This window comes from Suricata suricatta, chromosome 8, assembly GCF_006229205.1.
Source record: "Suricata suricatta isolate VVHF042 chromosome 8, meerkat_22Aug2017_6uvM2_HiC, whole genome shotgun sequence".
Taxonomy (NCBI): Eukaryota; Metazoa; Chordata; class Mammalia; order Carnivora; family Herpestidae; genus Suricata; species Suricata suricatta.
Window position 1 is genome coordinate 17,192,367 of NC_043707.1, and position 21,050 is coordinate 17,213,416.

Below are 21,050 nucleotides of genomic sequence, written 5' to 3' on the forward strand. Positions count from 1 at the left end.
CACGAACCGTGAGATCTTGACCTGAGTTGAAGCCGGACGCTTAACCGACTGAGCCACCCAGGCGCCCCTACATACACTTTAAAAAGAGTCTACAGGGGCGCCTGGGTGGCTCAGTCGGTTAAGCCTCCAACTTCGGCTCAGGTCAGATCTCATGTTCGTGGGTTCGAGCCCCGCATCGGGCTCTGTGCTGACAGCTAGCTCAGAGCCTGGAGCCTGCTTCTGATTCTGTGTCTCCTTCTCTCTCTGCCCCTCCCCCTCTCATGCTCTGTCTCTCTCTGTGTCAAAAATAAATAAAACATTAAAAAAAAATTTTTTTTAAAGAGTCTACAGCTAGTCTTTATCTTTTAGCTGTGAGAAAAAGAACCACAACCAAACGTACCTGGAAAATGAGACACAGAGCAAGCATAAGTAAACGGGCTAGCTGTACCTGAGTGGTCTAGCTGTGCTGCAATGTCCTGCTGGAACAAGCAACCTTGTTCTGCTGTTTTCTTAACAGAGTTCCTAGTCTTCTCAGCTCTTTGGGCACGCTAGAGAAAACAAAAGCAGCTGAAGAAACACGTTTAAGACACAGAGGGTTTATCTTAAAGCTTTATCGTTTGGAAGAATTGTTAGTATATAGTTCGCACTCTGACACATCAGTGTGAGAGAGTAAGATCTGCTCACCTGCAGGCGGGCTAGCGTCTTGCTGTATTCCCTTTTCAAGAATGCTAACTTTTCCTTCAACTGAAAGAAGAAAAACAGCAAACAATGGTGAGCAGGTGGAAAGGCAGAGGCAAAGAGAAGGGACAGAGTGTCTATGAGACCCGAGTGTGCAGTGCTCAGCAGGTCCCTCAGCAGCAGATGGTGGAGGGAGTGGCAGGCACCCACACTACTTTCACTTCTCACGAAGCACCAAGCTCTCCAAAATCTCAGCACCTTTACATAAACCGTTCCTACCACTTGAACCATTTCCTCCCTAACTCCTTTTGCTAAGTCCTACTGATCCCTCAAGTCTCAACTTTTTTTACTGCCCTGGGGTAGATTTCTAGGTCCTTCCAGAAATCAAGGTTAGACATTCCATTCCACCACTCTGCTGTGCTTCCTTTATCACAGTACTTATTATATCCACTATGCTGTCTGTTTACTTCTGTTCCCCCTTCTCGCTGTGAGATCCCTGACAACAGGAGCTGGCATCCTCAGACGCTCAATCGACAAATGAATCTCTTCTCATTTATAAACACTGTGTGTCAGTTTTGTTTCAGGTGCTAAAGATAGAGAGGTCAAGCTTAGCACAGTGAGGGATACAGATAATTAACAAGAAAATACATAGATAAGATATCTCATGGTAATCAATACCCAGATCAACAGGGAGATGTGAGAGTGCCTGAGCCACTTTAGGTAGGGAGGCCAGAGAGGCATTTCTGAGCACTGCCATTTGAACCCAAACCTAAAGGAGGAAGGAGCTAGCTTTAAGAAGATCCAAGAAAGGGGCGTGTGGGCAGCTCAGTCCATTGTGTTGACTCTTCATCTTGGCTCAGGTCATGATCTCACAGTTCGTGAGTTCGAGCCCCACGTTGGGCTCTGCACTGACAGTGAGGAGCCTGCTTGGGAGTTCTGTCTCCCTCACTCTGCCCCTCCCCTCTCTCTCTCTCAAAATAAATAAATTAAAAAAAAAAAAAAGAAGATCCAAGGGAAAGCAATTCACCCAAGATCACACAGTTGTTTTTTTTTCTGTTTTTTATTTATTTTTGAGAGACAGAGACAGCACAAGCAGGGAAGGGTCAGAGAGACAGGGAGACACAGAATCTGAAACAGGCTCCAGGCTCTGAGCTAGCTGTCAGCACAGAGCCCAAAGCAGGGCTCGAACCCACGAACTGTGAGATCATGACCTGAGCCGAAGTCCGACGCTTAACCGACTGAGCCACCCAGGCACCCCGGGATCACACAATTTATAAATGACATGACCCAAAACCATACAGTTCAGTTCCAGAATCTGTGCTCTTTTTTATTTGTTCTAAGAGAGACAGAGCAAGAATGGACGAGGGGCAGAGAGGGAGAGAAAAAGAATCCCAAGCAGGCTCCGTGCTTCCACGCAAAGCCAGACGCAGGGCTTGAATCCATGGCCTGAACTGAAACCAAGAGACCAAAGCCACTCAGGCGTCCCTAGAATACGTGCCCTTAATCTCTATGCTAGACTGCTTCTCACGGGGTCCTCTTTATCACCAACCTTATCATCATTTGAGAATTATCTTGTAGACTTGTAAATGACCTATCTCACCCCCCACGGGAAGGTAAACAGAAAATGGAGGAGTTAACGTGAATGAAGAGTTTAGCAGGACGCCTGGAACAGCCAGCACAAGATACCCTCAAGCTAACCCATTAGCACCAGCACAAGATGGCATGGAGAAGGACGGCCAGAGCGGCTGTGGGAGAAGCAAAAGCTGGAAACAACCTCAAAGTCACTCCGCAGAGTGGTGTCTAAAGACAAGAAGGCACTTCCGTTAATACCTAACATTATGCAGAACGTTCAGAAGCCACATGTACTGACATGGATGAAACACGAGGTAAAAAGGACGTGGCAGAACCATTCAGATCACACCATTTATGAACCAAACACACACATCACTTCTTGGTGGCCAAGGACTAAAACCACACCAGTCCAAACCCCCCACCTCCGTCCGCCACACACTTCCGAAAAAATCTGAAGCACCGGCTGTTCAGAGATTTCCTTAAGGGAGCGGACTGAGAGTGTGGGGGTGGAGAGGATGTCAAAGGGGAGTTGGGCTTTATCCGGAGTTTTGCATTTCGTATTTAGGCATTACTGCGGTGAGAAAATTCGTTCTTTAAATGCCAACACGTGAGCTCAGCACTCTTCCATACTTCACTCCCGCGTTCAGAGGTCGGAGGTCACTGCCTACCCCGGACGGCTGAGAAAACAAGCACACGCCGAAAGCCTAGGCAAGGGGTCGGGGTTCCGACTCAGCCTTTCCCTCACACCCCCGGCACCTTTTCCTTCTCCTCATAGCTGAGAGGCTTCCCGGGAGGCTCTTCCATTGGGCCGCGGCCGAACGGAAGGTACAGCCGTCGCCGGCCCGGGCCTGCGGACACGAGGATCCCGGGTGGCCGTAGGCCCCGGAGGCGCCCGGGAAGGAAACTCGGCGCCTGGGACGGTCCCCGGCGCGCTACTAGATTGCACATGCGAGCTTGGCGCGCCGTCGCCGCCGGCCAATTACAGCCACCGCTTGGCCTGCGCACGCGCAGCCGGAGACGGCCGAGTAAGAGAGCGGGGCAGCCTAGCGGAGAGCCGAGCTGCGGATGAGAGCGCCGGACGCCGAAGGCGGAAGTGGAGGAGCGGCCGGAAGTATCTCGATTCCCAGCTAGACTGATCGGGTGGGTGACAGGCGTTGACAGCAGTGGGAGCTGCGGAAAGGAGTTGGTGGCAATGGAGTTGGGCGAGCTGCTTTATAACAAGTCGGAGTACATCGAGACGGTGCGCTTGTCCAGGCATCAGATCTCCTCTTTCCAAGTCTGCGTCCTTTTGAGGCTGGTGTCCCCCTCCTGCCCCACCCTGAGTCGCTTTGGCGTTTAGTCTGAGATTAGACAGGATCATTTCGTGAATGGCTCAGCTTTGTTATTTATTCCCTGCATGACCAGTTTGGGATTTTTAAATTCATTCCTGATTTCATCGTAGAGATAAAATCCCTTCCAGAAAGCAGGATACGTCTCATCCACCCTAATACTAACAACAGTTCCAGGCTTCGGGCCTTTCAGAAGTTTTGGGGTGTTTCGTTTCGTTTTGTTTGTTTTAAGCGAACGTGTTGTAATTTGTTACTATGTGTTAAAAGACGGTTAGGTTTTTGGAGTCAATACATAATGCGTGTAAGTTGCTCAAAGTAGGGTAAGTGCTTAGTCTGCGTTGCTATTATTATTTCTTTACTGAATTCGTGTACTTCAGATATGGGTAAAGTCATTATCCTGGAGTTAGGGCTATGAGTATAGAACTGAGACTTGAATCATTGTCTCTAACAGTAGTAGGCTCTAGACTTACCACATCCAAATTCTGTATCCATTCCTGGAGTCTCTAGTTTCCTAGACCATCATTGCTTTGTTGATACGCTAGACTCATTCCATTGAAGACTACACCCCATTTTAAGTTATTTTTCTGCCCAATATGAGAGCTTTCTAGATGGAAACTTGTAGCCCAGAACCCATTCCGTTTGTTCACCCCTATTTTCTGCTCTTTCCTTTTAGGCATCTGGAAACAAGGTTAGTCGCCAGTCTGTGTTGTGTGGAAGTCAGAACATCGTTCTCAATGGCAAGGTAAGGGACAGAGCCAGCTCCATGATGCATACTTTTGCTTTCCCTCTACTAATTATCACATTAGCAGCGCAGATAATATGTTACCATGTCTCCCATTTATTGCTTTGCATTTAAAAATTCTTTTAGGGGCGCCTGGGTGGCTCAGTCAGTTAAGCCTCTGATTTAGGTTCAGGTCATGATCTCACAGTTTGTGGGTTCGAGCCCTGCATCTGGCTCTGTGCTGACAGCTAGAACCTGGAGCCTGCTTCAGATTCTGTGTCTGTCTCTGTCTGTCTGTCTCTCTCTCTCCCCTGCTCATGTCCTGTCTCTCTCTCAAAAGTAAACAAACATTAAAAAAAACCTAAAAATTCTCTTTCTTTTTATTCTCCAAATTTTATTGAATATGAAAAAGATTCCATAAAAGGAAGCAACAGAAAACCTTTATTTCTCTATGCCAGGAACAAAATACAGTGGCACCCAGAACTGAAATTATTGTAAAGTGTTGTAGTATGCCTTAACTACTATACACAAATATAAATAGGCAACAAAATATTTTAGTGCAGAAACTATGAAGTAGGGACTCCTGGGTGGCTCATTCGGTTTAACATCCAACTTCGGCTCAGGTCATGATCTCACGGTTTGGGAGTTGAGTTCGAGCCCTCCACTGGGCTCTGCATTGTACTCTGTGTTGGTGGTACAGAGCCTGCTTGGGATTCTCTCTCTGACCCTCTCCTTCTCTGCCCCTTCCCCACTTGCATTCTTCCTCTCTCTCTCTCTTAAAGAATAAATAAGCTTAAAAAAAAAAGAAACTATAAAGTAGTAGTAATAAAATTAACTTTTTACTAAAAAATAGTAGTAATAAAATTGTTCACTAATAACTGAAACTTTTTTTTTATTAAAATGTTTTATTTATTTTTGAGAGAGACAGCGCAAGCAGGGGAAGGTCAGAGAGAGAGGGAGACACAGAATCTGAAGCAGGCTCCAGGCTCTGAGCTGTCAGCACAGAACCTGATGTGGGGCTTGAAGCCACGAACCGTGAGATCATGACCTGAGCCGAAGTTGAACGCTTAACCGACTGAGCCACCCAGGCGTCCCATAACTGAAACTCTTAAAATTGATTTGAGACTTAGGGAAGACACTAAACTATGAAACAGATTTTCAAAATGGAATATGAAAGGCTGAAAATCTTTCTGGATTTTCAGAGAGAGAAGTATAACAAAATGGAATATGAAAGGCTGAAAATCTTTCTGGATTTTCAGAGAGAGAAGTATAAACAGGGGAATAATATTATGACATTTCAGAACCAGAGGAAATATCAAGATATATTTGAGCTTGACAAACATTGAAGTCCACATTTTTTTTCTCCCAATTTCCTTTGAAATTTTACATCTCTAACTTACAGAAGGAAAGTAGTCTCACTGTAATCAAGCAATCACAATTTTTTTCAGTAGAGACTCAATTACTGTCTCCATTAGCTCATCATACTATGAGGTTTAATAGAACTATAGTTCAGTAATTAGGTATGATTAGTCATTATAGACACACTGTTTCTGCACAAAATTAGAAAACTCGTGTGGAGGATTTTTAGAAATCCCTTAGCTAATTTCAGAATCTTTTCTGTGATTTTGTAGGGAAAGTTTGTTCTTTTAAACTGTGATATTTACAACCATTATGCAACCATCACCACATCTACTTCCAAACTTTCATCACTCAGACAGAAGCTCTCTGCCCGTTAAGGAATAATCCCCTGTTCCCTCCTCACTACCAGTCCCTAATAACCTCAACCCACATCCATATAATATTTGTCCTTTTTTAAAAAATGTTTATTCTTGAGAGAGAGGCAGAGGATAAGCAGAGGAGGGGCAGAGAGAGAGGGAGACACAGAGTCTGAAGCAAGCTCTAGGCCCCAAGCTGTCAGCACAGAGCCTGATGTGGGACTCAAATCCACGAACTGTGAGATCATGACCTGAGCTGATGTTGGACCCTTAACCAACTGAGACACCCAGGCACCCATGGAGGGGTCTTGGGATGACACTGGGTATTGTATATAGCGATGAATCATGGGAATCTATTCCCCAAAGCCAAGAGCACACTGTATACACTGTATGTTAGCTGACTTGACAATAAATTAGATTTTTAAAAAATAAATAAAAATAAAAATCTTGATTGAGGTATTATTTACATACAGTAAAGCATACCCAATTGAAGTGTGTAGTTTAACCTATTTTGACTGGTGCATACACCTTTGCAACCACTGCCACAGTTAGGATGTAAAATGTTTCCTTCACCCTCGTTCTCCTTGGACTCCTCTATAGTCAATCCTCCTCCTCCCCTTGGCCCCAGGTAACCACTGGTGTAAAACTAATATAGATTAGCTTTGCATTTTCTAGGGTTTCTTAAATGACAATCATGTACTGTGTCGTCAGGCTTTTTCACTCAACATGTTTTTGAGATTTATTCATGTTGTGTGTGTTAATAGATTTATAGCTCATTACTTTTTATAGATGAGCACTATGATTATGGAACTTTAAAACATGTGCGAAAGTGGAGGGTACATATAATCAATCTCCATATGTCCGTTCGCCAGCTTCTGCAATTAGCAATATTCTGAAATTCTGTCTCACCTCTACCTGCCCTGTAAACACGTACTTATTTTGACCAAGGTGAGGGCAGGGAGCTGGGTATTTTTAAAGCAAATTGCACACATTGTATTATTTCATTCACAAATACTTCAATATGTATCACTAAGATTTAAAAACTTTAAAAATAAGTAGAGTACCCTTATTATATTTTTTTAAGAAGCCAGTAATTTCTTAATATCATCTAATCCTCAGTTCATGTTCAGTCTTTCTAGTGTCTTAATATGTCTTTTTGTAGTCTGTTTATTCAAGTCAGGATCCAAGTAAGGTCAAGTACGCATTGTTTCTAGTCGATATATCTCTCAGGGCCCTTTAAATCTGTAACAGTTCTCTTCCCCCAGCCTGTTTTTTCTCCCCATGCCACTTACATGCTGAGGAAACTAGCTCACTGTTGTATGTAGAGTTTTCAAAATTTTGGATTTGGCCAACTCTATTTGCACGAGTTGTTGAATGCAGTCTCTATGCCCCCTCCTGCCTCTTCATTTGTAGATCTGGTGGCTTGATCAGATTCTTCTACCTTGTGTGTATTTCTCTTTTCCTCGTGCACAGCTGTTGTAATAGAGAAGGCCCATTCTTTAATTTGACATTGATCCACTGTAGTCATCTAAAGGGCCACTTTTCCTCCAGGCTTACCTATCCCCTCGATTTAGACTCTAGCCTGCTTTCAGTGTAATATTTTTAAACTAAAGATTCAGTGTGTTAATCCTCTGCCTTAAAACTTTGATTGGTTGCTTATATCCTCTAGGGAAGCTTCTGTGCTCGGCATACATAAGGCCTGGTCCCTGGCTTGCTTTTTTGGCTATAGCCACAGCCATATGCACTTTTTTTTAACCCCATTTATTCATATATTCAAGACATTCCAAGAATGCCTACTCTTTACCAAGCATGGGGCATTAATCCCCGCACCCCCAAACTTCTGATTACATTGTCCACACTGCAGCCTCTGCAGGCAATCTTTGGGGAGGCCAGATATCATACCCTCCGTGTAGCACTTCATCTGCGTCTAGAATTGGGAAGAGGAACCACAAACTCAGTAGGTCCACCTATGAGAGCAAAAGTTGTAGGTAGTAACGTTGGGAGGTTGGACAAAGGTAGGAGCAGCCTGGACTCCCACTGAGCAAGTAGCTAAGGCTTGGGGGCAGGTGGAACCAAGTGAACCTGAGGAGGTGAGTGAACTCGGGGTACCACATTCTCAGCGAACATCTATTTATTCAGTGAATCCTATTTGTGGGATATACTGGGAACCTCTTCAACTGAGTCAGATTCATAAGGGCCATTCTCTTTACCATACAAGTTATCCCTATTCTCAGAACATATGGCTCAGTAGATCAAAGCATAACTTCAGTGTCTTGTTACCTACTCTTTTCCATTGTGGTTTTAGCTGTGCTGGTAGTTATTTTTAAAATGTGCTTTGTTTTGGGGCACCTGGGTGGCTCAGTCGGTTAAGCCTCCAGCTTCGGCTCTGGTCAGATCTCATGTTCATGGGTTTGAGCCCCGCGTCAGGCTCTGTGCTAACAGCTAGCTCAGAGCCTGGAGCCTGCTTCCAGGTCTGTGTCTCCTTCTCTCTCTGCCCCTCCCCCTCTCATGGTCTGTCTCTCTCTGTATTAAAAATAAATAAAACATTAAAAAAATGTGCTTTGTTTTGTAGACCATTGTGATGAATGACTGTATTATCCGAGGGGACCTGGCAAATGTGAGAGTTGGACGTCATTGTGTTGTGAAAAGTCGGAGTGTCATAAGGCCACCATTCAAGAAATTCAGCAAAGGGTATGTAATTTAATTACCGTGTTTGGGTCTTGGGCGGGAGGCTGCTGCCGGTGGTGTGTTCCGTGTGTTGAGGTCTGTGCTATTGTTTGAGACATGGAGGAAGAATTCACTATAACACAACTCTGGTGGTGGTGGTCTTAGTCTCATTGTTGGTTGGTTACAGAAACAGAATCCACCTGAACTAGAAAAAAAAAAAAGCAAAGGGGATTCTGATGAGACAGACAGGGGCATATTTAATGGAATCTAGAGTAGGAGAAGGTGCCAGGCCTCACAAGGGACTAGAACCTGTAACTGGACCGCTAGCCAGAATCATGACCACTAGTCTATTGCTCTGTTGCTGAGATTATACTGTTTCTTATATGTCCTTGTCTCTGCATTTCTACTCCCTCCCCTCTCTTGATACATTGGCCTTGCCTTCCCCCATTTCTCATGGAACCAACCTTGCTTCCTCAGCCCCTAATTTATGTCAGTTCTCTATTTAAGCTTCAACAGATACTGACCAAGGATTTTAGGTCTTATTTCCAGAATCTTGGGAGAGGGAATCTGATTGGCTCAGCTTGAATTGAGTGCCCACCCTGTGACCCAGAGGGCAGGGTCAGGCCAGGCCTACCATTCTCACAGTGGGAATAAGGATTGCCCAAGAAAGGACATGGACAGGGCAGGAAAACTGTCCTCTATGCCTCATGTGCTGGCTTTGGGGTTTGGTTTACTTTTGCTTTTTGTTTTTTGTTTTTGCCTCTCCCTCTTTCCCCTCCAGGCTTCTACCTCTGGCACCATCTGCATGTCATTGAGTAATTCAGCAAGCATTTACTGAGTGCTTTTTTTATGTTAGTCACGAGGTCATAAGCTGGGTACAAAAAGATGGATGAAATTGTATTCCTGCTTCAAAGTTCTCAAAACCTAGTGGTAGAAACAATTATATAAATAGATGGCTACTATAAAATACAATAGCATAATATGGTGGCCACTGTATAATGTCACACTCCTGTCATAGGGCTATGAACATGGTTAGGGAGGAACAGAACAGAGCAACCAACTGAGACTCTAGTACCTAAGAACATGCAGAAATGATCCTGCTTTTCTCAGAATGAAGTCAGACTCCAGACTCTCCATTACATACAAGAACTGGAGCAGGGAGTCTGTAAGTCATTCACATGAAAACATTTGCTCATTAGCTCAGAAGGCAATTGGGGGGAAACTAGAAAACCTCGTGGTAGCCTTTTGTGGTTCCATACTGTGATAGGTACTCTGCTATTGTTGTTGACTCTCTTTTCTGATAATGGCATTACTGGGCTGGCTATGGTCTCAGAAAAGCACCAAGAATCAATAATAAAAATGGGGTTTATTGGTGACTTGGAAGGATATGTAAATGAGACTAGTCCACATGAGAAATGTAGGACAAAAGTGTAAATAGCAACACATGAATAGTAAATGAGTTTGGGAGTTCCTGGGTGGCTCAGTCAGTTGGGTGTCGAACTCTTGATTTCGGCTCAGGTCGTGATCTCATGGTTTGTGAGATCAAGCCTCGTGTCGGGCTCTGCGCTGAGCATGGAACCTACTTGGGATTCTCTCTCTCCCTCCCTTCCTGCCCCTCCCCTGCTTGTGTGTGTTCTCTCTCTTTCAAAATAAAAAACATTAAAAAAAAAGAGAGAGTGTTTGTGGATTCTCCCTACCCCCGCCCCACCGATCTCAATATCAGAACCAGATAATAAAAAATAGAACCAGATAAGAATATCAGGTTTGGAATTTTAATTAATTAATTAATTTTTAATTTTATTAATTTTGAGAGAGAGAAAAGCTCTAGTGGGGGAGGGGCAGAGAGGGAGAGAATCCCAAGCACCGACATTGTAGAGCCCGACACAGGGGTCAAACTCATGACCCTGAGCTCATGACCTGAGCTGAGATCAAGAGTCGGACACTTAACCAACTGAGTTACCCAGGCGTCCTTGGAATTTTTAATTTAAAATTAAAGGACTGACGGTGCTGTTGTAGACTGTGATAAGATCAAGGAATTCATTGTCACACAAGGGATGCAGATCAAAAATATGAATGGATTGAGGAAGATTAAAATAAATTATGGGTCCTCAGAGGACATATATCATCTCCCGCAAAATATTCCTGACAATATAGAACACAGGACTAGAAAGAGCCAATGAGCATCCAGCTGCTTTAGTGTACTTCTAGTCCAAATATTTTACATCCCAACATATTGAAGTTACTTGTAAATGTGATCCTAGAACCACTGTCCGTGACATTTGTGGGTTCATGGAGAATGAGAATGATGTCAGAAGTCTGAATAAAGCCTCCTCAATCCTATTCATCTTTCAAGTCTTGGCTTACATATCACTTTCAATTAAACTTTTAGCAAACTACAAATCTAGGTAAAGTATCTTCATTATGTCCTCTCATATAGTGGTGCTTTTCGTCCATAGCACTAATACAGTTGTAATTAATTACTTAGATAATCATTTATTTAACCTCTCTTCTCTTGATTGCAAGCTCCTCATTGGCAGGGTTATATACCTTTTGCTTGCCATTGTGTCTCTAGTTCCTAGCATAGAGTCTGGCATAGACTAGGCACTCAGGAAAATTAGTGAATATATAAATGTTTGGAATGTTGAATGCTAGAAAATACATCCCCCAAACCTGATGTCAGTTCCTTAAAGCACTGTAGAGCAGATTACTGAAACTGTGACCTATGAGCATTTTCAAGGAGGCAGGAGTGAGCAAAACATTCATTCATTTGGTACCAGCTCTTTTAGCTTGGAGGGTCTCTGCTCCTTCTGCTTGCTGTTTCCTCGTATACTGCTTGGTCTGATGTTTCTGATTTTGAGTTAGTCATTACATGCATCTTCAACATTATAGAATTCCCCTAGCCTGAGGATTCTTCCCTTACGAGGAGCAGTCTTATTAAGATAAGATTATAAAGTTGAGAATACCGTCTGGGGTTCTATAAACCTTGACCAGAAGCACGTCACGTTGACATTTTCTTGTTTGTTTGTTCATCTTCTTTTCCTTCTCTAGCGTTGCATTTTTTCCTTTACATATCGGGGACCATGTGTTTATTGAGGAAGATTGTGTGGTCAACGCAGCTCAGATTGGCTCTTACGTTCACGTTGGCAAGAACTGTGTGATTGTGAGTATGGGGTTTTGGCTGGCTAAACGACCTCTCTTCCCCTCAAGCTCATGTCGCTCACATCAGTGGCCTCTGCTTTTGTGACCAAGCAGGGTAGAAGTAGTTTCTGGCCTACTGGAATTATTATTGGATTTGGAGATTTTTAGGCATTAATAATCATGGCTAAACTTTTATCAAACCTCATCTATATGATGTTAAACTCTTTCCTTTGATGATCTTCTTTGACCCTCATAACCATGCATGGGTGATAGATACTATTATTATCCCTATTTGTGGGTGAAAAGCCTGAAGACCTTAGATACTAGGGGGTTTGACAAGGCTCTTGAGTGGTAGAGCTGGGATTCAAACCCAGGCGGCGTGACCAAGCATGCCCACGTGCCTACCTGCTGCCTTACCTCCAGGAGAGTACAGTCTGCGTACAAAGGGGATGACATTAGGGGAACTGCAAGTAGTTCAAGGTGATGGGTGTGCAGGGTACAAGTGGACCCGTGCTCAGTGGGACCTGTAGGACCCTGGCCCAAGGAGCCTTGGCATCCACTTGTTTCATCCGGCAAGGGCTTTACAAATTTGAATTTCTTAGTATTTCATAGAAAAGAGCTTGGTTTCAGTTGGGATTTATGAGAACATCCTGGGAGAGAATATTAATGACTATAGCTGAACTGCCTTAAAGTTTAGGAAAGGTGTTTCCTGTATTTTAAATTTGTACCTAAATTCCAGATTCTTGGAAAAGCCAAGAATTTTTCATGTTTTTAAATGGCTGTTCCCGGGGCACCTGGGTGGCTCAGTTGGTTAAGCATCCAACTTCGGCTCAGGTCATGATCTCACAGTTTGTGAGTTCGAGCCCCGTGTCGGGCTCTGTGCTGACAGCTCAGAGCCTGGAACCTGTTTCAGATTCTGTGTCTCCCTCTCTCTCTGGCCCTCCCTCACTTGTGCTCAGTCTCTCTCTGTCTCTCAAAAATAAATAAATGTAAAAAAAATAATAATAAAAATAAAAATAAAGAAAGAAAATACTTAAAAAATAAATAAATAAAAATAAATGGCTGTTCCCAATAATGTAGAGGCAGCTCTCTGTTCTGGGTAAGACTCAAGTATCAAAATACTTGCTGAATCTGGGGTTTCTGGGTGGTTCAGTGGGTTAAGTATCTGACTCTTGATTTTTGCTCAGGTCATGATCTCATGGTTCATGAGTTTGATTCCCACACTGGGTTCTGCACTAATAGCATGGAGCCTGCTTGGCATTTTCTCTCTGTCTCTCTCTGTCCCTCCCGTGCTCACGCTTTCTCTCACAATAAATAAATAAACTTAAAATAAAAAATACATCCTGAAACCATGCAGTCACATTCCACAAGCCACAAGTGAAGATGGACCATGTAATGGAGAGCCACATGGCTGTGGAAATCTGACTTCTTAGTCATAATTAAGGGAAGTTGTTGTTTTGTCAAATATTCTGCCAAGGAGTCCCTCTGTATGTATCAGAGACAGGGAGTCTTTAGTTTGACATGATGTTAAAAAAGGGAGGAAAATAGTGAAACTCATTCTGTCCAACAAAAAACTGGCTTTCTAAGCCATGGCTCGATTTTTCTTTTTCTTTCTTTCTTTTCTTTTTTAAAAGTTTATTTATTTATTTTGAGAGCGGGAGAGAAAGTGCAAATCAGGGAGGGGCAGAGAGAAAGGGAGAATCCCAAGCAGCCTCCATATTGTCTCGGGACTCAGACCCACAAACCATGAGATCATGACCTAAAGCCAAAGTCAGATGCTTAGCTGACTGAGCCACCCAGGCACCATGGCTAGACTTTTCTGACACTTTCTGCAGCAAAGTGATGACATCCTTATAGTAGCCTGCGTGTTAGTTCTGTCCTTTATCCCCAGAGCAAATGTCTGAAATGTTAAAATCCAAATGCTCTGCCTGGAGCTTAGGGAATTCTAGTCTTCTTGTCCTGTGTTCTGCTTTTTGTGCCACTTTAAAAATTTTTTTTAATGTTTATTTTTAAGAGAGAGACAGAGAGCACTAGTCGGGGAGGGGCAGAGACAGAGAGGGAGACACAGAATCTGAAGCAGGTTCCAGGCTCTGAGCTGTCAGCACAGATCCCAGTGTGGGGCTCAAACTCAGGAACAGTGAGACCATGACCTGAGCAGAAGTCGGACACTCAACCAACTGAGTCACCCAGGCACTCCATAACACGTTTCAATGTATCAGTTCACGACATAGCCACTGTTGGGTATTGGCAGTATTTATTTGCTGAGCCTTTACAAATCCTCAGGTAATCTCGAGAAAAATTCTTTTAGAATTCTAGAATCCCAGTGCTAGCATGAATTCTTTTAGAGTCCAGCTGTCCCTGTGACCCACAGATCCTCTAGCACCCATTTGGTGATCTAACTCCTATTTGGCTGTGTGAAGGTATAGGTGTCGTCAGAACTGCCTGAATGCCTGCAGGAAAAGCCTACCAGACAAGCTTTACAGGCATTGTTACCGCACTGTGAGCTTTACCTTTATTATCTCTAATTTTCACAGCGTCCCCACATGCAGGTTTGGTTCTGTGTCCTGTTTCACAGATGAGAAAACCAAGGCTCAGAGATGTAAGTAACTTGTATAAGGAGATATAGATAGCTGTGATACTGGCAACATGTAGTTCTGGACTCCTCCTTGGAAGGTTTGCCACAAAAGAACAAAGTAGTTTCAGCTTTTAACCTCATTTATTGCCAATCCACTCATGCCTAAGAAGTACCAGCATTTTTACTTTTGCTGCTATTGAATTGATCAGTTTACCCAGAATGCTCTGAAAGCTGATTAAGCATCATTTGTCTGAGTGGGCAGAATGGCTAACTTGCGGACACAGCGGTGCCTACTGCGGCAGGTGTGGTGGTTGGTGGTACACTGAACAGTTTTATTCACATTGCTCTTCCTTTCTAAGGCCCTTTGTGTGCAGATACCCTGTATGTGAATGTAGCGTGCCTGATGCAGCACAGTCGGTTTCAGTTTCATTCAGTGGCCCATGTGCCTAGTCTGTATTATTAGGAGCTTAGGTGCCATAGGGTGTCTTTGAGTTAATTTGGGACTCATCAGGGGAGCTGGCCAGCTGCTATATTTTTGAAATTGCCAATAGGGGCACCTGAGTGGCTCAGTTGGTTAAGCATCCAACTTTTGATTTTAGCTTAGATCATGATCTCACAATTCGTGAGAATCAGCCCTGCATTAGCTCTATGCCGACAGCACGAAGCCTGCTTGGGATTCTCTCTCTCCCTCTTTCTCTTTGCCCCTCCCCTGCTTGTGCATACATGTATATGCTCTTTCTTTCTCAAAAATAAAGAAAAAAAGAAATGGGCAATAGTAAGCAATTATGGGAGAGAACTTTCTAAGAGTGAACAAAGCTGCAGTTATAGCTTATTTCTGAGCTACAGATATTGTCAAGTGTTGCCAAGGCTATTATCAACTGGGCGGAGACAGCTTAGCAGTCACTTAGAAAATTCAGACTGAGAGGTATAAGCTTTTTTTTTCTATGTTTATTTATTTATGAGAGATAGAGCCAGCATGAGCAAGGGAGGGGCAGAGAGAGAGGGAGACACAGAATCTGAAGCAGGCTCCAGGCTCCGAGCTGTCAGCACTGAACCCAATGCGGGACTCAAACCCACAGACCGTGAGATCATGACCTGAGCCAAAGTCTGACAGTTAACCGACTGAGCCACCAGGTGCCCCAGGTATAAGCTTTTTAAAAAATTATTTTGGCAGTTTACCTGGAAATTCCTGGAAATACATTATGCTTTGGGTATTTATTTATTTATTTATTTATTTTTAATGTTTTGTTTATTTTTGAGAGAGAGCACACAAGTGGGGGAGGGACAGAGAGAGAGGGGAATAGATCTGCCACAGGCTCTGCACAGACAGCAGCAAGCCTGGTGCAGGGCTCAAACTCACAAACTGTGAGATCGTGACCTGAGCTGATATCAGATGCTCAACCAACTGAGCCACCCAGGTGCCCGATTTGGGTATTTAATAATGGGGACATTTTTAATACAGCTTTCATATCCATTGGCAAAATCCGAGATCTGGATAAGTTAGCATTACTAATGTTGTTAGGAATTCCACATTGTCAGCCAAATGTGCTTTATCGGACCAAATGACCAAACAACAAGTGAACTCACAGGTCCCAGTGATGTAAATACAGTCAATAAAGACCAAAACTTTCATTTAGTTCACAGGTAGTCTGAGCCACAACGTTAATCTGTATATAGAAGCCTCTCCTTTGCCTTAACCCATGAAACAGATGAATCTACCAGACCTTTTTTCTTGCCCTCAAATGCTGTGGGTGATAGCAGAATTGAAAAGTGAAGGCAGTGGATAAAGCCAAGCATAAGGCTTGGCTGAAACCTTCAAAATGAACATATTGGCTAATATGAACCAAGAGCGCAGAAGTAGATCCTAATTTTAGGCACAAAATGGCTCCAGGGGTTCAACTGATGTCATGAGAATGAGCCTCCTTCTCTTTTCCGCTTTTCTGTAGGAGACTCTCAGGCAGGTTCTGCCCTCATGGAAACAGACAGCTGGTCCAGGCATCTGGCTAGCTTCTAGAAGCCCCAATGGAAAGAGCTTCTTTCCCCAGTAGTCTCAGCAGAAGCCCTGATGTTGAGATTCATCAGACTAATCTGGCTCATTCCCTAAACCAGTCGCCATGGCCAGCCTCAGAGTTTGGGGTTAGGATAGAGGACTGTGATGGGCAGTGGGTGGTAACCAAGGGCATTATAGGTTCTCTTACCAGAAAAAAGGGGAACGAATGTTGGACAAGCAAAATAATAGATGACCACTAAATTGCAAAAAAAGAAAAAGGGTACTGTACAGCTCTTGGAAGATGAATTTCACTCTGTAATGCTTAAGATAACCTGAACTCTCCCTAGTAGACAACTCCCTCCCCGAGTTCACACACACACACACACACACACACACACACACACACACACACACATACATACACATACACACTCTCTCTTTCTCACTCACACACTCACACCCCTACCTCCTCCTGCTTTTCAGAAGCCACCCAAAGTAGAGAGCTGTGGCCAAATCTCTTGTCATTGTCCCTGTCCATCGTCTGATGTCAGGAATGGAGGAAATATAAAAGAGCATTCGACACAGCAGACCAGACAACTTTTACTCCATTTCCTGATCTGTTTCCTACTGACAAGATTTTCATTTCAGGGGCGCCGATGTGTGTTGAAAGATTGCTGCAAAATTCTTGACAACACGGTTTTACCCCCAGAAACCGTGGTGCCGCCGTTCACCGTCTTCTCCGGCTGCCCAGGTAAGTTTGGGTGTTGATCATCAAAGTTCAAGTTCTTTTTCCATCACAAAAGTAATGGGTGCAACTTCTGTCTCTGACAATATATTGATCTAGCTAACTTAAAAGATTCTCCTGCGACAGAGTTCCTCGAAATGCTATCTAAAATGTAACCAGTATCTTTTTAAATGTATAATTGGGTTCACAAGGAAATTTCAAGCAAATAGAGTGGGGTAGGGTTTGATACTCGGTGAGGACGAGAGAGAAAGCCTTGCATCCACACGTGGCAGAGAAATCTTTCTGAAGGGTGATCTCTCGACAAAAAGTTGATAGAGAACAAACCTGCCACGAGCGCCAGAAAAGCTAAATCTTTCTTGGCCAGGGCTCTGGGTGGAAAAAGAAGTCTGTCCAGAGAATTCTAACGATGGCTTCACGTTGGCTGGGAGTTCTTCCTGCACTGCCCAGGAAGGCCCAAACTGAAAAGTTGACATAAACATAGTCTAAGACCAACGATAGCTCTAGGATACCCAAGAAGAGCAAATATACCCCCTCTTGACCTTGGCTGACAGAATGCCCTCAGGTAAAGCCCTCATGAGCTCAGAGTTCCAAATAGCCAAACACATGAGCAAACAAAAGTTGTACATGCTCATCCTGGAACACTTGGAAAACACTGGAATGCAGAAGGAAGAAGAAAATCTCATGTCCCCTGTCCCCGGCCCAAGACAGTCTCTTTTCTCTTCTGCGTTGTTTCATATGGTTGAACTCGTGCGGCATGTATAGAGGCACCCCAGAGAGGCACAGATGGAAGGTGCTATGTAGAGAGAGATTTGACAGTAGATGAGACCTACCACTGGGTGCTTTAGTTGTTTTTCCAATTAAAAAACTCATTACTCAGATCATTGACTGTGAGTTTCAAAGATGTACAGAATCATCCAGTCAGACTCTTCGGGGAAGAACTTGACCAGCCTGCTGTTTGATGCGCCTTTGCTTTGCTGCAGAGCAGTTAGGAGAGCCCTGCTGAGTCACTCTCCCTTATGGGGTGCCCAGTGTGGGAAAGTCGAATCATTCTTAGCAATCATTCTTAGCAGGTCAGAACAGCACTTACAGTTATGTCAGGTCGATTGTCAGACAGGTATCTGAACTGAGGGGAGAAGTATATTTCCAGAGAAATGTTCTTTTTTTTTTTTTTTTTTTGATGTTTATTTATTGTTGAGAAAGAGAGCAGGGGAGGGGAGGAGAGAGGGGGAGACAGAATCCGAATCAGGCTACGCTGTCAGTGTAAAGCCTGACATGGGGCCCAAACCCATAAACTGTGATATCATGACCTGAGCAGAAGTCGGATGCTTAACCAACTGAGCCACCCGGGCGCCCCCACCAGAGAAATATCTTGATCTCTTTTAACTTTTTCAAGGTCCTTAGAACCAACTATGGTCTTTGGGCACCGATGGCAGAGGCAGGGAGGCACCACTTTCTATTTGAAATCCAGATAAGTGCTATGCTTAGAGCTTCTGATGGAGGATTCAAGTGGCCTGAGACCTTAGAGATCATTGCGTAGATGGGAGGACTGGACAGATGTGGGGTGTCCACAGGGTCAGAGCTGGTTCATGGGAAAGCCTGGACTAGCACTTAAGACCCCTTATTTAGAATCCAGTACTTTCTAAGGGCTCCACTGCATGAAACCAAGCAGTGGAACCAAATGAAAGGCAAACCATCTGGAAAAAATTTGGGCCAAAATTGCGCACAGGAGTCAGACAGAAGTGATTGAAGTAGGAGCCTGTCATAGCTGTCTACGAATACAGGCCTAACACAGTGAGATCTTCTGATGTCTCATGAGGAGCTAAAAATCTGCATTTTTATGTGATATCCCTGGACTTTTAAATGTTGGCTGCTAACTTTTTTAAAAGGCTAAATACTATGAAGACCAAACGTAGGTTTTACAAATCTAGCACGGGCTGCTCATTTGTAAAAGGTTCCTGTGAGAATTTTGTATTTTTAAGACCTTTTCTCCATTGTACCTGTTATTTTCTCTCTGTATAATATGCATGTCTATTGCTTCTCGGCCTTTTGGCTAAGATCAAGTGTAGTATCTGTTCTTATCAGTTTAATATGCATGTCTGTGTTCTTGTATGTATGTTCACGTGTAGGTATGCCTATTCATATGTGTATATACATATTTGTGTATATAATACAGATGTATGAGGCTGTTTACACCTGTATAAACAGACTCACACTCTCTATTCTGTTTGGAAACTTGCTTTCATAACAGTGTGTCTTGGGCATCTTTTCTTGTCAGTATGTAGAGAGTCCTCTCATTCCTTTTAATGGTGACATGTTTTTCATTGCATAAATGTACCTACCACAGTGTAACTCATCAGTTCCCTGGTATAATGGATCATTAGACGTTGCCTTTGGTTTGTCACTCTTAGAAACTTTACGTCGTTAATATTCTTGTACACATATTGTTCAGTTGGGCAAGGTTATTTGTAGGATAAATTCTTAGAAGTTGGATTGTCAGGTCACAGGGTATGAACTTTTAAAAGTTTTGCTAGATTTTCCAAAATTGCTCTTGAAAACAGTTGTATGAATGTATGAACTCCCCCTCACCCCCATAATGTATGAGAGTGGCTTTCCCTGGAAATCCTTAAATACAATTTTCTGCCTTTGTATACGGTATTTCCGTTCTACTCCCATCCACGACTTGTATGTAGCAGGTTTGGGGGCTGCATTCAGTTTCACTGTACGAACAGCAGACCAGTTTCTTCCTTCCACAGTGCTCACCTTGGTTTATCCAGGAGGTGTCACACCAGAGTCCAGGGGGTGGACAAATCCACCCTGGAACAGCCTCCAGTGGAGTCAGAGATGCCTTAATAACCACTTTTACCTCGAATTTATTTATCCATTCAGGGAATTGTATTATTTGTCCCCAACCCCTACATAAATACCGTCTCAGAGATGTGGTCACTAGAAATACTTTGCTAGCATTGACGATGGAAGACTTGGGGTTAGATGCTCATGAGTAATGAAAAGGGGCTTCTAGGGGTTTAAGCCAGAATCAGAGCTGCTGTTTTCCCTCAGCTCCAGTTGGTTGACCAGGTCTTTCTTTCCCCAGGACTGTTTTCAGGGGAGCTCCCAGAATGTACCCAGGAGCTGATGATTGACGTCACCAAGAGCTACTACCAGAAGTTTTTGCCCTTGACGCAGGTCTAATGTCCCTGCCTTGTGTCTTGAATTTGCTTGAGCTCTAACATGGATTTGGGGACAGAGTGAGCCAGCCAGCATCTACAAAGAGCTCTTGTGTCTCTGATCCCTTCCATCCTGTTTTTTTTTGTTTGTCTGATTTTGTTTAATTCTTTAGAATTTCTCAATCCTTCCAGGCTCTAAGCTCTTAGGACTTTAATAACAGAATGCCTGGAGGAGTTGTGTCCAAATTCTGTGCTTAAACCTTATCTATTAACAGTCACTCCGTACCATTATCTGTGGAACACAGAATCATCTGTTCCCAACACTCCCACCCTCGGTCCTGTGGATGACTGGATCCTGCCGAAACAGGCCCGGCGAGCACAGCGCTGTCCCAGCATGGAGGTCACGGAGTTGGTGTGCTGCTCTCGGCCATGAGCTGCTCACATGGATCGCTCTCAGCTTTCCTGCGCTAACACACTTGGCCAGTCGACACAATTGCTCATGGTCTTGGTGGGGGGAAAAGTGTGACTTTTCAGAGCCCAGATTCCTGTTCACTACTGAAACTTGAAGGGAGGGGTGGTTAGCATTTCTCTCCTTCTCAAAATGACCTTAACTGTCCTTTTAACCCAGGGTGATTAATAAAAGGCTTTCTAACATTCTGTTTTAGGGCCTTTGGCTTTCACTAGAGGGGAGGCCCTTAGCACCCCGGTTTTATTTTTGCAAAGACCCAGGTTTGAGTCTCCGATGTGGACAGGCTAGTCTGGCAGTCACTCCTTGCCT

The 21,050-nt window shown here is 43.8% G+C and overlaps 2 protein-coding genes and 1 non-coding gene across 5 annotated transcripts in view; 2 read left to right on the forward strand and 1 right to left on the reverse strand.

Moving 5' to 3' along the window:
- PALB2 (partner and localizer of BRCA2) overlaps positions 1-3,142 on the reverse strand; it is a 27,669-nt gene extending 24,527 nt beyond the window's left edge. The window contains exons 1-3 of the mRNA XM_029948154.1: positions 2,986-3,142; positions 664-723; positions 428-527 (exon numbers count right to left, since the gene is read on the reverse strand). Of these exons, the coding sequence (XP_029804014.1) occupies positions 428-527; positions 664-723; positions 2,986-3,033 (208 nt within the window). The 5' untranslated portion in view covers positions 3,034-3,142. The remainder of the gene's footprint in view (positions 1-427; positions 528-663; positions 724-2,985) is intronic.
- Positions 3,143-3,282: 140 nt separating this feature from the next.
- DCTN5 (dynactin subunit 5) lies at positions 3,283-20,929 on the forward strand. 3 transcript variants are annotated; one of them, XM_029949184.1, is made up of 7 exons: positions 3,283-3,369; positions 4,231-4,299; positions 8,566-8,684; positions 11,709-11,820; positions 17,012-17,114; positions 20,200-20,291; positions 20,548-20,929. In XM_029949184.1, the coding sequence occupies exons 3-7, from the start codon at positions 8,575-8,577 to the stop codon at positions 20,836-20,838; spliced, it is 708 nt and encodes a 235-aa protein (XP_029805044.1). In that variant the 5' UTR covers positions 3,283-3,369; positions 4,231-4,299; positions 8,566-8,574; the 3' UTR covers positions 20,839-20,929. The 3 variants fall into 3 exon arrangements, with proteins under 3 accessions (XP_029805044.1, XP_029805045.1, XP_029805043.1); XM_029949183.1 differs by having other exon boundaries at positions 3,316-3,469; XM_029949185.1 differs by lacking the exon at positions 20,548-20,929 and having other exon boundaries at positions 3,314-3,469; positions 20,200-20,518.
- LOC115300445 lies at positions 19,139-19,324 on the forward strand. The gene has a single exon (XR_003912652.1). It is a non-coding gene; the product is annotated as a U2 spliceosomal RNA (small nuclear RNA).
- Positions 20,930-21,050: the final 121 nt, after the last annotated feature.